The sequence below is a fragment of the Gossypium hirsutum genome, chromosome A10, assembly GCF_007990345.1.
Source record: "Gossypium hirsutum isolate 1008001.06 chromosome A10, Gossypium_hirsutum_v2.1, whole genome shotgun sequence".
NCBI lineage: Eukaryota > Viridiplantae > Streptophyta > Magnoliopsida > Malvales > Malvaceae > Gossypium > Gossypium hirsutum.
Window position 1 is genome coordinate 36728992 of NC_053433.1, and position 17481 is coordinate 36746472.

The following is a 17481-nucleotide window of genomic DNA, read 5'->3' on the forward strand; positions in this document are numbered from 1 at the left end:
AGTGTCAACTCATGGTACATTTCTTGAGGAAAGTTACATGAATGACTTCAAACCTCGAAGTAATAAAGTACTTGAGGAACTTTTAGGAAATACACAAAGCCCTATAGAAACAATTCAAGGACCAACTCCTAATAGCAAACCTGCAAACGGTTAGTAGCATAGGGTGTTTCGTCACAATAAGAGGGTCTCTCATAGGCTTGAGTTCTTTCAATCTAGTACAAGTGTTTTAAACACTAAGTCTATCGAACAGAAAGTTGATGACACACTCACATATGATGAAGCAATGCAGAGTGCTGATTTCAAGCTCTAGGAAATAGCAATGAAAGCTTAAATGGATTTTATGGATTCCAACTCAGTGCGGGAACTTGTAGACTTACCGGAAGGGATAAAACCTATAAGGTGTAAGTGGATCTACAAGAAGAAAGGAAATGTTGATGGAAAAAAGGAAACTTACAAGGCTTGACTTGTAGCAAAAGTTTATACTAAGAAAGAAGGTATCGATTACGAAGAAACTTTCTCTCTAGTTGCCATGCTCACGTCAATCCGCATATTACTATCCATTGCGATGGCTTTCAATTATGAGATCTAACAAATGGATGTGAATACAACATTCTTGAATGGTTATCTTGAAGAGAGCATCTATATGATGCAATTCACCAAATATATAGCTAAAGAAAATGAGCATAAAGTATTCAAACTGCTTAGATCCATATATAGACTTAAGCAAGCATCCCGCTCATGGAATCAAAGATTTGATCAAGAGATCAAAACTTTTGGATTTGAGTTTGGATTTGAGCAAAACATAGATGAACCTTGTGTTTATAAATGTATTGAGGGTGGAAAAGTGGTCTTTCCTGTTCTATATATCGATGACATTCTACTCATTGGAAATGATGTAGGGACATTATTATCGGTTAAATTGTGGTTAACCTAATATTTAGCATGAAGGACTTGGAAGAAGCTAATTTTGTTCTAGGAATTTGAATCCTAAGGGATTAAAAGAACAAAGTGATAGTATTATCACAAGCTTCATACATAGACAAGATATTAGAATGTTATCTACTGGTCGATTTGAAAAAGGGAACACAACCTTTTGTATTAGGATTTCATCTTTCTTTGGATGATTGTCCTAAAATAGTGGAAGAAAGAGAAACATGATAAAAGTTTCTTACGCTTCTATAATAGGAAGTGTTATGTATGCTATGTTGTGTACATGTTCAGATATCTGTTTCATAGTAGGGTTGGTGAGTCGATATTAGTGAATTCAAGTCTAAGATGTTGACAAGCAATTAAGCATATATTGAAGTATTTACAGAGAATGAGGGATTACATGCTTGTGTATTCCAGAAAAGATCTTACTCGTATCGGTATACTAATTCTAACTTCCAAATTTATCGGGATTCAAGGAAATTAGCATCAGGCTGTGTTTTGTCCCAAGAGGCGGGTCCATAGTGTAGACTTGAAAGATGACATATTATTCTTTCAAACGGTATACTCATTTCTGATTAGATTAAGGACATGTTTAGGTTCATTTACTAATATAAGTCATCTTTCTATATTTCAATCCGACCATATAATATCGTTTAATATTAGTTAAACATTAGAGAACCAATAAGCTAATATTTGCTTCTATTTTGCGTTATATGCAAAAACGACATGAGGACGCCATACAAAATATATTAATGTAATTCATAAATAATTTTTTTAACCAATGTATTTGAAAAAATTACAAATATACAAATGAATATCCTACACTTAGAGCACTGAATCCAACAACTATAACAGTATGAAAATAGCTAAACACCAAAGAAACCATATGAGGACAAAACACATTGATAAAAAGTATTATAAGGGAGATGATAGTGATTGATAGAATAGTGGATGTAGTCAAAGATCGCATCTGTTGACATTACCAAGAATCTACTAACTAAGAGTTTTGAAAAATATATGAAGGGTATAGGAATGCAAAACATGACTCATCTACTTCACTAAGGCAAGTGAGAGACTGTTTGGTCTAGTGTCCTAAGTGTTGTATTTTCATCATGTACACTTGCATTTTTCAAACAAATTGATATAAAAATATCCATTAATTACATTAATATTCTTTGTACATTATCATCAATGGTTTTTTATACGTAAAACAAAATGGAAGCAAATATTGACTCATTGGTTATCTAACGTTTAACTAAGACTAAACGGTGTTACATGGTTGGATTGTAATACGAAAAGACAACTTGTATTACTAGATAAACCAAAACATGTCCTTAGTCTAATCAGAAATAAGCAAACTAATTGAAAGACCAATATGTTGTCCATCAAGTCCAACTGGGGAGATGCTTTGTCTTAAGCATCAAAGCGGATGACTACTAGAAGATAAAGACATAGATATGACTGACTAATTTGACAGTACATTAGACTAGACCCAAGTAGAAGAGATCCTAAATTTGTTTATGAATTTATTCATTTGTGACATTTATGGTGTGTCATACCTTAATCTTGAGTGGATGATGGACTCTGTATGCGTGACTCGTATACTTTGATGTAAGTAAAAGCCTGAGTTTATATTGATAAGGAACCGAAAGCTGGTGCATTAGGTATACAAATTTTGCAGTATGTAGCACCATTCACAATAGTGGAATTCATAGCCCAAGAAATGGGTAAATGATATCCTCTTATTAGTATAACATGAAAGATTAAAACTAAATGTGGTCACAGATCATTTGTCTTTGTGATAAATGATTTGATTACTATTTGATAGTAATTAACTTTTCATAAAGGAAGATGTAATAGTTATTATGAGATAAAATATGATCATATTGGGTGAATGAATTTATCCCAAAGAGATTAAGGATATCCTATGAAGGTAACACACTTCTGACAAGGTTATTGGACAAACACTGGTTAAGTAGCTTTCGTAATGGTATAGAATTAGGGAGAGCTAGGTCATGGTACTATAGTAGAATGACTTCGTGACTAAATGATTTTATAATTAATAAGCAAAAAGCTAGAACTTAAGTATAAATCATTTGAGTCCTGATCGCATATTTCCAATTGGTCCCTCCGCTAGCTTGTTGAAACCAAAAATGAATTGCATGTAAAACCAAATGAACATAAATGGATGGAAATGATACAGTTAGGAAAATGTGTCATATTCACAAATCAATGTGTTTTCTCACTTAGTATAGAAATGACTTGAGAATTAATTTAAGTTTTTCGAATTATTATTTAAATCAAATAATTGAAGTTCGAAAATGAAATTAAATTATTTGATCATTGTGATTATGTTGAATAAGGAAATTAAATGTATTTTTTATAAATTCTCTTACGGTAAAGTTATCGTGACTTTAACGGAATTAGAATTAGGTTGAGAAAATTATTTAAATTTAATTTAATTAATTAAGTAAGTAATTTAATAAATTTTTTTTTTTGGGAAGAGAAAAACATGTATTAGGCTGGATTAAATTATAAAGATTGGACTAAAAGTTCAATAAGAACGTATAATTAGACCCAATACAGGAGGTTCAAAATTTCCTCATAATACATATGAGGGGGGCACACCCTAGTACCCGCTTCTTCTAGTTAAACTAAGAGACTAGTTTTTCTATCAAATAAGTATTTTTTTTACTAATTTAATTAGGATTCTCCTATCTCTCCCTATAAATAGATGACATTGGTAGAACTAAAAATACATAATTTTGAGATATTGTTATTTTGCCCGAAAATTATGAAAAATTTATTTTCTAAGAATAAATTTTATTTTTGGGAAATAACAATTCTACTTGCTTCTATTATGAGAGAATTACTTTCCTATTGAAAGTAAGAGATTGTTTCTGGTTCTATGTTTGATTCGTGATTGTTCAAACTCACTCGAAGTGATCCATAGTATAAGAATAGTAGAGAAGGTTGTTTGGTTGAAAGCCGAGAATGTCTAAGATCCGCCTCGCACAAAGCACAGATACTTTTTAAGAAAAGTTTATTGCTAAAAAAATTTAATTTTACATTGTGACATAAATCCTTTTTTAAACCGAGTTTTTCAAACATTTTACCTTATTATATGCTTTTAAATAGTTTAGATTCCAATTTAGATTTTTTTGTGATACAAGGTTTAGAATCAATTATAATCTTTTTTCACCCTTTAAATAGAAGATAAACAAACTTTAATATGCTTAAGTTGTTTTGTCTTAACAACAATATCATTGCTAATTAAGTAATAATTTGACTCCAGTTTTGATAATAATGCTAAGATTTAATGAGTTTAATATATGGATTTAAAATTTACAAAATTACAACTACATAAACCCGCTTTCCAGTTTTAATGACGTTGTCTTGTATTGACCTATTGTGCATATAAAAATCATCTCCATTTTACACTATCAATCAAAACCGAAACCCAGATTTCTCTGGCCAAAGAAAAACAAACCCAACATTTCATTTTCCCATTCTCTGGTTACTCCTCTTTATATTTTCCAACTACACAAACAACAAGAAAATATGCATCAGGGTAAAAGCATAGCTAATTATATTATTTTCCACTCTCTTTAGTTTTTCCAGGTAAAATTGTTTGTAATTTTTGGGTTAAAAATGTGTCTGCAGAGAACGGCCATGGAAAATCCTTCAGAACTCCCGTTGTCGCCGCCTTCTTCATCGGCGTGGTCGTAGCCGCCGCCGCCGCAGCTTACAACCGGAGGAAGAGTAAAGCTGTTAAGGAAGATCATCAAAGTATTATTGTTCCACTGTTAGTTAGGACCGAGTCCGGCCGTGTTGGAAACCTGGAAAGATTCTCCCACTACGTTGGTAATGTATATAATAATACTATATTACAAGCTTTGCTTTCCCAATATTTATGGAGTTCTATGATATTGGGTAGGGGCGATGTGTACTTGTTTCTGTCGGAATTTTTAGAAATTTTAATTTCTCTAGTTCTTTTTTTATTTTTCATATTTAAATTTTTTAGACTTTTTTGATAAAATGAATTTTGTTTTATAGTTTTTAATTATTATTTGATAAAATTTTGAGTTCTTATTTATAAATATTTAAAAAATAATAATAATTTTCTAAAAGTTTTAAAATTATTTTCACTATTTTTAATATAAAATATTTACTTTTATATCATAAAAAATTAAAATTAATTATATAATAAATAAAAAATAGAATTTAGTTAAGTTTTGAATAACTGTATTTTTTAAACTTGTATTCTATAAACCGTCCAAATATCTCTATTCGAATCAGGTTTTTTTCTCAGCCCTGGTTGGGTTAATGCAGCTAGGCAACTAGGGATTAAAGATGCGAACGAGTGTCCGAAGTTGTGCAAATTGGCTCATAATTATCTTAAAAACCCTAAAGAGTGTGAGATAAAGATGTTCGAATATTTTGGTAATGAGGCAGAAGCTGAGAATTTGTACGTAAAGCTGATGGAAGAGTTTGAAAGATACATCCTTTGTTATTTTGCTTTTCACTGGAGGCGAGCTTCTGATATGATAACCCAGGTTTGAACTCTATATTCCATAAACTTTTGTTTTTCTTTTAAAAAGTAAAATTAATTCATATATTCCTAATAGTACATGTTATTTTATAAAAACAAAAAACAAAAAGTTAAATTGCACGGCTCCATAATGAAGTTGAAAAATCATCGTAGCAAACAAATGCTGACTGATCTACCAGTTGATAACCCTAAGAAATAAGCCTGTTTTTTAAGCCTAGAAAGGGAAGTATTATTCTACAAAAAATAACAAAAAAAAAGTATGATATATTGGAATCTACACCAACTCATCCATCCAAACACACCAATGAAGTTATCCTAGGTTGCCCAGGCAATGATGACCCGCCACCCCGAGTTGCCCGACAACAATTGCTTATCAATATGCAGTTAAACTATCAATCAAAATATAAGTAGTCAAGCTATTATAATGTAGTCAAACTGTTGGAACAGAAGTGTGGATAAACCACCAGATAATGCAAATCATTAAACTGCCAGAAACTTCCTCCTTTTACTTCAACCCAAGTCCCATGCAATGTGCCATGCCATGCTTATGCAAAATCGGAGTAATGAGTATGTAAGTCATGCTATCTCTCAATAATAGAATCAATAAATATGGGAGTCCATGTTTTGTAAAACAGACTTATCAAACCTCAACGAACCATATCAGATTTGTCATGAAGTCACATACATGGTTATAAATCAGAATCAGTAACAATTAGTCTAACATGTTCAGATATCGCATACTCTTCATCAACAGAGTAACGTAGAGGCATACTAACAAGCTTAACAGAATACAAATCGTACCTGATAATTCGCACACATAGACAATAGCGCATTACGTTCTGAAGGATCCTACTCACTTAGGTTCAAACATAACTGATATACGTACAGATCACAAGTTGTTCATCATCAATCTAACATGTTCAGATATCGCATATATCATTCGTATATCAGTTTAAAGCATCAGATAATCCTCTTACAATCAAATTTAGATCATAAATACATTGTGGAGGTCAGTGCTCTTGTTGAGCAGCACTCATGGCTTCAAAAATAAGATTCGGATCCTATTCCTATGCCACACAGCCTGGACATATGCCCATGCCTTTGCCCGTGTAGCTTACATGGCCTGGGCACACGCCCATATCCTTAGTCATGTGGTTCTAAAGCGTAAACGGTGAGTTACATGGCCTGGAGACACGCCCATATCCTTGCCTGTATGGCTCACATGGCGTGTGTCCCATATCCTTACCTATGTGGCTCTTACGGCCTAGACACAAACCATGTCCCTGGCCGTGTGATGTCGACAGTCCCGTTTTTTGAAGACTGAAAACGTAGCAAATGAGGGATTTCGGCACCCATCTGATACGAACTCGATGCAGGAGCAATAAGGATGATTTCCCATCCCTAAACGACAAGCAATTGTCCAACAAATAGTTAACTTATAGTCAAATCGCTAAAAACTAACATTCTAAAATTGAAGTTACGTCAAAGAACTTTTGACACTAGAACTTAAATCAAACTTACCAGCCCGCGAATTGAACTAAAAGGAGAAGTCATATCTCGTATAGAATCAGCATAATGTAACATAGCAAAAGAAATGAACTTGAAATGGTGAAATCGAAACGGTGAAAAAAGAAGCCAAAAGTAATGTTAAAAAATAAAATAAAAAAACAAATGAGAACCATGAACAACAAAAGAAATTTTTGTTTTGGGGAAATTTTAACTACAATAAAATACCCTACAAAGCAGTTCAGCAAAAACATCTCCATAACTTTTTCTAAGACTTAAACACAAGACCAAATGGTAAACTAAAGCCTTACCACTAAATCAATCGGCTCATTCTTAATATCAATTGCACACAATTAACTTATAAACCACATATTCCAAGGTACGAGTTTAAGCAAAATAATAAAATTTAAACCGAATTCAAACCCATAACCTCACACACATACCCTGAATACTTGACCACTAAACCAAATCAATTTACTTGTCAAAAATTCCCAAAGTCTAAACTCAAATCGAGGAATGACCTTTTTTGGTTTCAAAACGCAATTTCTTCTAGGCCAGTTTTTGGGATGTTACATATGGTTTCAAATTTATATGATTTAATATGGAATTTGTTATATAGTAACAAGATTTTAATTTGACATGTTTAATTTTTTAATTTAACTCGAATAAATTCACTCGATTCGACTCGATTTGATTTAATAAAAATTTCAAATTGAGTTAGGATGATAGAATAGGACTCAACAACTCAATTAACTTCAAAGTTTTTTTACTTAGTTTGATTCGACTCGATTCAGTTGAACGTTCACCTCCACCTATTAGAACCTTGCCACTCAAAACTTAATTCAATTGATAATTTTTATTAGTTAATTAATGATTTAATGAACTTGTATGAATAATGGCAGGTTTTGAAAGTTGAATCTGACAAGGAAACAAAGCTAAAGAACTTTGTAATGGCTGCTACAAGGTGAGATTTCAATTCCATTTCCTATGAATTAATATTTGATATATTGAGATAATATATTTTAGTGCATTGTTGCATTGTTAGTAAATTAAATAATAACACATTATTTAAAAATTTTCAAAATAAATCCATTTATTTCATTTTTGATAATGTGCAATTAATTTATTGACATTTTGAATATATAAAATACAAATCCATATAATACTTCTGTATTATTGTTTTTTAAATAATTTAGCTTATTCTAGAAAAATATTTTAGCTCCATCATAACTCAAGATGGTTTTGTCTGGTAGGGTTGAAAAGAATAAAGATGATGAAATTTTCAATTAAAAAAAATCTTTTAGACAGCCAAGTTTGATCTCGATCGTGATCCATTTATTCCCTTAAAAATACATTAATTTAATTATAAAGATATATGAAATATTGACGTTATGATTATCAACATAATATAAGAAAATAATTAAAATATAACATGGTATAAAATAATAAACCAAATCAAACCAAACATTATATGCAAGGTACGATTATAAATAGAATAATATGAGAAAACAATTAAAATAAAATATCATATAAAAATAATATAAATGTCTTAATTTGTATGGAGTGATGGTTACACACTTGTTTTGTATAGGTTCGAATCATGTTATCTTCATTCTCACCCTTATTATCGTATCAAAAAAACAATATCAATATAGTCATTTATGTCTTTGGTTGGATTGATGTTACGAGTTGAAAAAACACTACGATATCTTTTCTTTTAGATTATAAATAATGTTATTATGATAATACGCTTGTCTTTTTTTAATTTTTAATATAATCTTTAAATAAAATAACTAAAATTCATATATTTAAAGATTAAACACGTATTTAATAAACTTTATATACAAATTCTTTACCACTTCTAGAATAATCATTATGGAATAAATTATATATATATATATATATCTATTTACATAAAAAGGTTTTCTTTTGCCTACATGACATCTAATATCTAATTATTTTGTTCAACATAACATAATCTATTTTTAAAAAAAAATTCCTTAATCTATGAATAAGGACGAAAAATATTTTTAAATTATCCATAACAGGCTAGGTGAATATGAAAATATAAATAATAATTATACCATAAATTTATTAATTTTTAAGATTTTAAAAGAAATTTGAAATCAAAGTATTTTCAAATTCATCCTTCAGAATGCTTCTATTTATAATTGTTTTATATCAATAATATTTTTAAAAGAAAATTTAGATTTTTTTAGGAGAGAAATATGATTAATAAGCAAGAATAATGTTGTACAAAAGAAAAATTAAATATATGTATGAAAATATGCAATAGGTGTATTATTAGATTTGTAAGAATATTTAATATTAATATTAATAATATATATATAAAGTTAAATAAACTGATATCTAATGGTAGGTTTGTATATATAGTTGTACTAGACTTGGTTATAGGTTAGCTCATTTGCTTAAGTTCAATGTCTTTTTAGAAGGGTTTTGATAAAAATACGAAACTAGGTTTGGATAAAACTTAAAGCCTATTTTTTATATGGGTTAAGTCTTGGCCAAGATTTTTTTAGCTTGAGTTTAGCCTGGCTTAACCCGAATATATTATATTATAAATATAATTATATTAATTATATATGTTAAATAATAAATATATATTTATATCAAATCACTAACCCTAGAACAATTAAACATATTATCCAAAACCTAAAAAAACTCAACCTAAAATATAAAATTTTAAAATTTATATTTAATACAATAATATATTTATTATATTTATGGTAGTGTTTTTTAATATAAATACTTTTTAATGTGTTAAAAAAATTTATTTTAACGTTTTTAATGCATTTATTGTATCATATTTTTTTAAAAAATATTCTTAAACAAAATCTATAAAAATAAAATATAGGCAGGCTAGGTCGGGTTCGGGTTTAACTTTCTTAAATTTAGTCGAGTTTAGACAAATTTCAAACCGAACCCTAATTTACCTTTTTTAAATTGGCCTAAATACTTTGAACGAATTCAATCTGAATCCTATTTAGTCCATAAATATTTTTAAATTATAAAAACAAAAATTACTTAGTAAAATTTGAATTTGAACTACTCATTAATTTTATCCAAATAAATTCATTAAAAAGTAAAAAAACATAAATAGATATAAAAATCCTTCCACCTCTAAATTTCTCATCGAAATACAACCTAAAGATGAAAAAAAAAGGGTTCAAAAAATAAGAAGCATTTTTATTGATATGCTTGGTAAATAATAACTCATCTAATAAATGGGGAATTAACTTTTCCGTCATTGTCATTAAAAATTATATATAGTATATTTTTCGTGTTTTACTTAAAATTATTTTTACAATTTATATAAATTCTGATAAATTAATATATAAATTGAAATTTGGTGTAATTATATGTGCAAAAGAGGTATGTGGTCAGTCGTCAGTGTCCTTTGTTGTACTCTTCCGTATCTTATTACTATTATAGAGAAAGAACTTTTTAAAGGAAAAAGAGAAATTATTTGCAGTCTTTCAATGCCCAAAATCAGAACCCAATAGTCAGAGTTGCAGAGTTGCTTCAAAAGTAAGAGTTTAGATAAAAATATAATTTTTTTTTTTAAAATTTAAATAAAATAAAATAATATTTATTTTCTAAAGTCAGATTTAAGGTAAACTTTTTTTGTTTAGGTTGGTTTGATTTGAATTTATAAAAAAAAAATTGTTGTTCTTTTTTTTACTGTTTTGTCATTAATTTTTTTATTATTTTGCTATCATTTCGTTATTATATTGTTACTATTTTATTGTTATTGTTTGAATATTATATAATTCTTGTTTTATTATTTATTTTACTATTATTTTATCGATATTTTCTTACTAAGTTATACTTACATATTAGTATTATTTAAGTATATATTTTTTAACATTTTTAATATATTTGATATATTATATTTTAAAATTTATTTTTATATAAAAATTTAATTCAAACGAATTGAATCGAATTTAGATAAAATTTTAGAATTAATTTTTGGTTAAGTTCAAACCTAAAAAACCAACTTAAATTTTTATTTTACCCGGCCAGAACAACTTTAACCGGATTTCACCAATGCAAGAGAATCACGTGATTAATAAAGATATATCGAGTAATTGACATTACTAGACCTGCATATAATATATCCAGCATACCCTACTATTTTTTTTTTCTTTTGGAAAAGTAAAGTTTATTAATCATTTTGACTTGAGGGAAGAGAACTAAAAAATCATAAAAGTAAATTAAATGTTATATTAAAAAAATATATAACTAATTAATCATGTAATATTTTTAATAATATTAAATGTTAAATATTTAAAAGACACAATAGAAGAGATAATGGTCTACTAAAAAGTGACTTGCTTAGAAATAAGTAAAAGTTAAGTGCTTATTTGAATACCGATTAAAGTCTATGGCTTATTTCAATGTAATAAAATTATAAAAGCTATTATCAGAAAACTAAAATAATAAAAGCTTATTTAAATAAAATGAGAAGTGTAGTATATTAGCTTATTTTTAATACATTTAAATAATTTTTAGTTTTTAATTTATATACAAATAAGTCATATTAACTACAAGTACAAATGTAGTATAATCACCTATCAAATTCACACGACAACAGGTGCGGACTTAGGAGAATTGGAAGGGACCACCTTTCTAGATTTTGATAAATTTCAATTTAGCTTTTTTTAAATTTATAATTTTTTTATGATAAAATTTATTTACATTTTTCGTTTAATTTGATAAACTAATATAATGTATAACTAAATATTAATTTAATAAAATAATTAATGCTTAAATAATTATAGTATTTAATATAAATTAAGTATTTATTTTACTTTATTTTTTAAAATATTATTTTGATGATTAAGATTATATAGAATTTAAAAATTACATTACTTAAAGTAGGTCTAATTTTGATAATAAAAATTATCACAAACTTAAAAAATACATTATTTAAAATGGTCCTGGTGTGTCTACTTTTAACATGCCTATTTTATATTAATATCCCGCCCCAATATTTCTGATTTCCCCAACATGACAAGCCTGAAAACATAAATATGGATAGTTTTAAGACCTAAGAATCTCAACGTTTGTGAATAAAAATAAAACCTAATTGGCAAATCATATTAACTTTTAATTTATACTTATCATATCATTAGTAAAAATAAGTAAATAAATGTCCCAAATCATGCATTAAAAACATTTAAATGAAAATATCATTATTTTGACGCATCTGGTCTGAGAATTTTCTTGTACTGGCAGTAACTATAAAAGTCTATTCATAGTTTGGACTGCTCAGTCCAGAACTTAGATAATGGTAGAGTTCAACATAAGTTTTCAAGATTTAATTATTTAGGTGAATCGAGCTTGTGGGTTGTGGTGAACATTTATTTTGTTGAAATTAAATATGGATTGATGTTTGATTTTGAGTATTTAGATTATAATTAAATAAAAGTATAATGAAAGTTTCTGTAAGATAAGTCAATTTGTATTTTATTCTCTTTATTCAAAAAATGAGTAAATTAGTCCTTACATGTTAGAACAAAGAGCAAACTAATCATTTATGTTAAAATTTTCATCCATTTCCACTATTAAAACTAGTATGGCTTGTTGGACAAAACACGTTAGCCAACAAATATAAGTATAAATAATTATATAAACAAATAAAATAACTTAATATAAGCAAATATTTATATAACCAAATATTTATTTTATGTAAAAACACCAGATTTAAATTAAAAAATTAAATAAATATTTGTATTTATTTAAAACATTAATTAAATAAACAAGGTTCTGAAAAAAAAAGGCATAAAAGGGAATCGAGTTTTACTAGATGTTGAGATCTATTTTCATAGTTTTCTTAAGATAGATTCGACCGCTCCTATGGTACTTGGAGAAATGTTGGTCGACTGTCTCCCGAGATACAACAACAAGATGATCGAAGCAGTAGTACCACTACAGTGATCAAAGAACAGATCTTACCTTCCTCTACCATGGAAACGTATGAAAATATAGAGAGAAAAAGAAAAGAATTTTCGGGAGCAAAATAAAATTCAATGTGTGTGTATAAAAAAATTCTATAGAATTCTTTAGTCTTTTATAGACATTCAATATGGTAGGATTGTGGAAATTTTCATGAATAAATATACAAATATGCATTAAAGGAGCCTTTAAATCAATTTGAATAAAATCAAATCAAGATATATGTCCTTTTAAAATAGATTCTATATAACATTTGCTGAGAAAAACAAATTTCATGTTGGGCTTAAAAAATTTGCAAGTCGTTATTGAGCCCAACATTTCACGTCACCTATGTCGTGTAGGTGTGCCCAAACCCCAATAGGTTTGGATTTGTGCCCCTTACATGAAACAAGATTTCAAGCTTAATCATTAATAATCTTTTAAGAAGGTTCTCATTTATATACATATATCACATTTGGTATTTAACCAATGTGGGATTTAAGCTTTTCTTTTCCTCAACAAATATTCATAAGTAGCTTATTTTGAGTATCAATTTCTCATTCACCACTCAACTATTTTGTGCATATGATATACCGTTGTAAAAGTCTCATGGGGTATAATATAAAATTGTAATTTTATGATTTAACTCTCTACCTTTACCAATCGAGAATATGCCTAAGTTTTTAAAAATTACATTGTTCCAACATGGTTGATGGTATAATTAAACATTTATATGTGGCATGTTATATGTACCTCATTCTAATGTATAGGAATAAGCTTTTAACTGTAGAAATGGATAAAATTTTTAATAAAAATATCAATTTACTTTTTGATTTAATGCATAGGAATTACTTTAGCTTTTTTTTTGCGTAAAAATAACAATATATAATATGTTTCTTAATTTAAGAGCTTTAATGATACTTTTACCATAACAATTATAGTTAATTTAATAAAAATAATGGTTAAATTGGTAGAAATAAGAGATTTGAGAGGGTGACTAAGGATTTAAAAGTGACACGGGTGTTTTCGACGCTGGTGGAGGAGATGAAAGCCATTGGACGTGTGGAAGACGATTCAACATACACCGATGTAATGGTCCCAATGGCCCACAGTAGCCCCGTCCTCCTGTTTATGGGCGGTGGTATGGGTGCTGGCAAAAGCACCGTTCTCAAAGATATACTCAAAGAGTAAGACCACCTCCACCTACCTACCCTCCTTTAATTCTTCAAAATGATGATACTTGCTGAGTATAATTTGCAGATCATTTTGGGGAGGAGCGGCCGCAAATGCGGTGGTGGTAGAGGCGGATGCTTTCAAAGAAACTGATGTTATTTTTAGAGCTCTCGCCTCTAGGGGTCACCACCATGATATGCTTCAAACAGCTGAACTAGTAAACATTTCTTCCATTAAAACTTTGGATAAGTTACACCATTACTAATTTTTGTTTTAGTCCATTAAAAAAATTATAATTTGGTTGGTAAATATTGAGAAGTTTTATTTAAATCATTGAACTATTTAAAAGTTTTTATTTAAGTCATTGGGTTGTTAAATTTATTTTTCTTTAAAAAATTCAGTTAGCGAGCTCTAAGGGTTGATTCAAGGATTGATACAGTGCATCAGTACCCTTCGACAAGTAGAAAAATATACCTTATCTCCAAGTCAATTTGACGATTAGTGTTGAATATTGAAGAGAAAAATTGTTTAAATATTGATAAATAAATTTGTGACGTTTAAAACTGTTTTATGGAAGAAAAAACATTGAACAGTAGAAAAGAAACGAAAATAGAGCTTTTTGATTGGTGTAGGCAATACGAATAGAGAAAGTCATATATCATTAACAGCCCAATGATTGAAATAAAAACTTTTAAATAGTTAAGTGATCAAAACGAAAATTTACTCATAATTTAGTGACTAATGATATAATTTACTTTAAAACTTTTAATTAAGCAAATGATTATTTATTTAATAACTTAGTTGTATATAAATATAATCAGGTTCATCAATCCTCGACTGATGCTGCATCATCATTGCTAGTGACAGCATTGAATGAAGGCCGGGATGTGGTAATGGATGGAACATTATCATGGGAGCCATTTGTGGAGCAGACGATTGCCATGGCTCGAAATGTTCAGAAACACCAATACCGGATGGGGGTTGGCTACAAAGTTGATGAAGATGGCACCATTATTGAGAACTATTGGGAACAGGTCCAAGAACAACAAAATGCTGACGAGACACATAGGAAACCATACAGAATAGAACTTGTTGGGGTGGTTTGTGACGCTTATCTAGCTGTTGTTAGGGGAATAAGGTAAAAGGCAGACCAACATTTTTACAATTAATTATTGGTGTATATACATACATATATATATTTATAAATTTATATATGGGCTTGGGAATTTTGTAGGAGAGCTATAATGGTGAAAAGAGCAGTGAGGGTAAAATCGCAGTTAAAATCGCATAAAATGTTTGCAAGTGCATTTCCAATATATTGCCAACTTGTCGATAATGCCAGACTCTATTGCACCAACGCTCTGGGAGGTCCCCCAAAGGTAAAATGGCTTACAATTAGTTTATTATTGAGGTTTCGAAATGTTGTGATTTTTTTTTTAAATTTCTTTTGAAAAGTTTAATAATATTTATCATTATTGTTAAAAAAAACTATTGAGAGGATAAAATATTAATTTTAAACATAATTTTATAAAATAAAAGAATAAATGGGAAGATAAAAAAATAAATTCATTGAAAAACAGTTTTCAAAAGCTAAAAATTTTGGTTTAGTTTAAAACATCAGTTTATAATTAAGGTTTAGTTTAACTAATTTTTTAATTTTTAAAATCAAGGTTGAGAAGTCCTTTTCAACTTTAATGAGAAACAAAGTCTTACTCTTTAGCGAGAATTTGTGTTTGTGTAAATGATATGCTTTTTTAAATTCAGTTGAACTTAATATGAACGAGATGATTAAGTTTTAATTCTATTTTAAATTACTTATTACTTTTTTTAAATACTATTTTTAATTTAATGTTGAATATTTTTTTCTTTCCACAAAAAATTTAAACATAAAGGTCTTAAGTATTATATATTATTATAAATTTATTTTTTATGTAATATAAATAATAATATATAAATATAAAAATAGAATAGAATAATATATTACAATATTAAAAAATGGGGTTCGCGGGATGGGTGGAATTGCATGCTTAGGCGGATACGTAGACCATTGTACATGTATAATTTGTGTTTTCTTTTGTCTTAAGGTGTACTTTTATATGTAAAACAAATGCAGTTGATAGCGTGGAAAGATGGAGAAAACAAGTTATTGACAGACCCAGATGAAATTAAATGTTTGACAAATGTGAGCAAATTGAACCCAGCAGCTGAGTCTATATATGAGCTTTACGAGGAACCAACTTCACTGGACGAGCCTACTTCGATTTGGAAAGACATAGTTTTAAACCCTTCAAGACCAGGCATACTTTTGGAGCTCAAAGCTCCCATTCAAAGAATCGAAAATTCAGGCAACAATGAAACACAATAACAATTATAACGTAGCCTTTATGGTTAACTCAATTGATTATTTATTAGAACTTACAAGTATCAGAGTTCCTATAAAAACATTCTCTTTGATCAATATTGTGAATATTCTTTTTCTTAGGAAAAATAAATTTATCATTACTGATGGAATCAAGATAAAATATTATAAGGTTAAATTTAAATAATAATAAATCTAACAAAATGCAATAACATTCCTTTAGAAGTGTTAAGCTCAATAATCACCAAGAGGGGTAGAGGCGAATTTGGGGTGGTTGGTAGGGCCCCGACCCCCTGTAAAATGAAAAATTGTTATTTAGGCTCTCAATTTTTTTAAAAATTTTAAATTAGTAAAGGTAAAATTACACTTTACCCCCCTAAAATTATAAAAATTTGATTTAATCCTTTAAACTTTATAAAGATATAGATTATAAAAAATTAAAATTTCATTGGCCCCCTAAAAAATTGTTCTGGCTTCGTCTCTGAAGAGGGGGTGAGTTGGTGTTTTAAAAATTTTAAAAAATATGGCAAACAATGGAGACTCAAAAATTTATATTGGTTTAGCCCTAAATTGCTTACTTCCATTACATTAGCTTTCCACAACTAGAGATTTCCTAAATTCACTAGGTTTGAACCTTTCAAGGACAAGATTTAACCTTTACAAAACACCATATTTTCATTAGGAAAGATAGAGCCACTTCCTTTAAGGTTTTCTGCCCAAAAACCTTATGCAAACCCTTACAAAGACGAGAAATAAGAACAAAGGATTAAAGATACCTCTCAAAGGTAGATATTGCAATGAGAAAGCTCACTCAATGAAAATACAACACTTGAAAGGAGTAAAGACATGGTTACTGTTAGAGTTATGTGACTCAAATCCTTATTAAAATTGTAACACCCCTAACCCGTATCCACCACCAAAATAGGGTTATGGAAATGCTACAATAAGTTAACAGAAATAAACAGGTAAAAATCATTTTTATTATAATATTATTTCTCAAATA

The 17481-nt window shown here is 28.6% G+C and overlaps 1 protein-coding gene across 1 annotated transcript; it reads left to right on the forward strand.

The window, feature by feature from the left end:
- The first annotated feature begins 4370 nt into the window (after positions 1-4370).
- Positions 4371-16567, forward strand: LOC107896063 (calmodulin calcium-dependent NAD kinase). Its single transcript, XM_016821211.2, has 9 exons — positions 4371-4501; positions 4594-4794; positions 5263-5486; positions 7891-7952; positions 13921-14133; positions 14207-14336; positions 14941-15257; positions 15354-15498; positions 16233-16567. The coding sequence occupies exons 1-9, from the start codon at positions 4492-4494 to the stop codon at positions 16482-16484; spliced, it is 1554 nt and encodes a 517-aa protein (XP_016676700.1). The 5' UTR covers positions 4371-4491; the 3' UTR covers positions 16485-16567.
- The last annotated feature ends 914 nt before the right edge of the window (positions 16568-17481 follow it).

Excerpts from the sequence above, each read along its gene's own strand:
- LOC107896063 (XM_016821211.2), top strand. Across the intron at positions 4,795-5,262 it reads AAGATTCTCCCACTACGTTG|CTAGGCAACTAGGGATTAAA; the intron begins GTAATGTATATA and ends GGGTTAATGCAG. Across the intron at positions 5,487-7,890 it reads CTTCTGATATGATAACCCAG|GTTTTGAAAGTTGAATCTGA; the intron begins GTTTGAACTCTA and ends GAATAATGGCAG.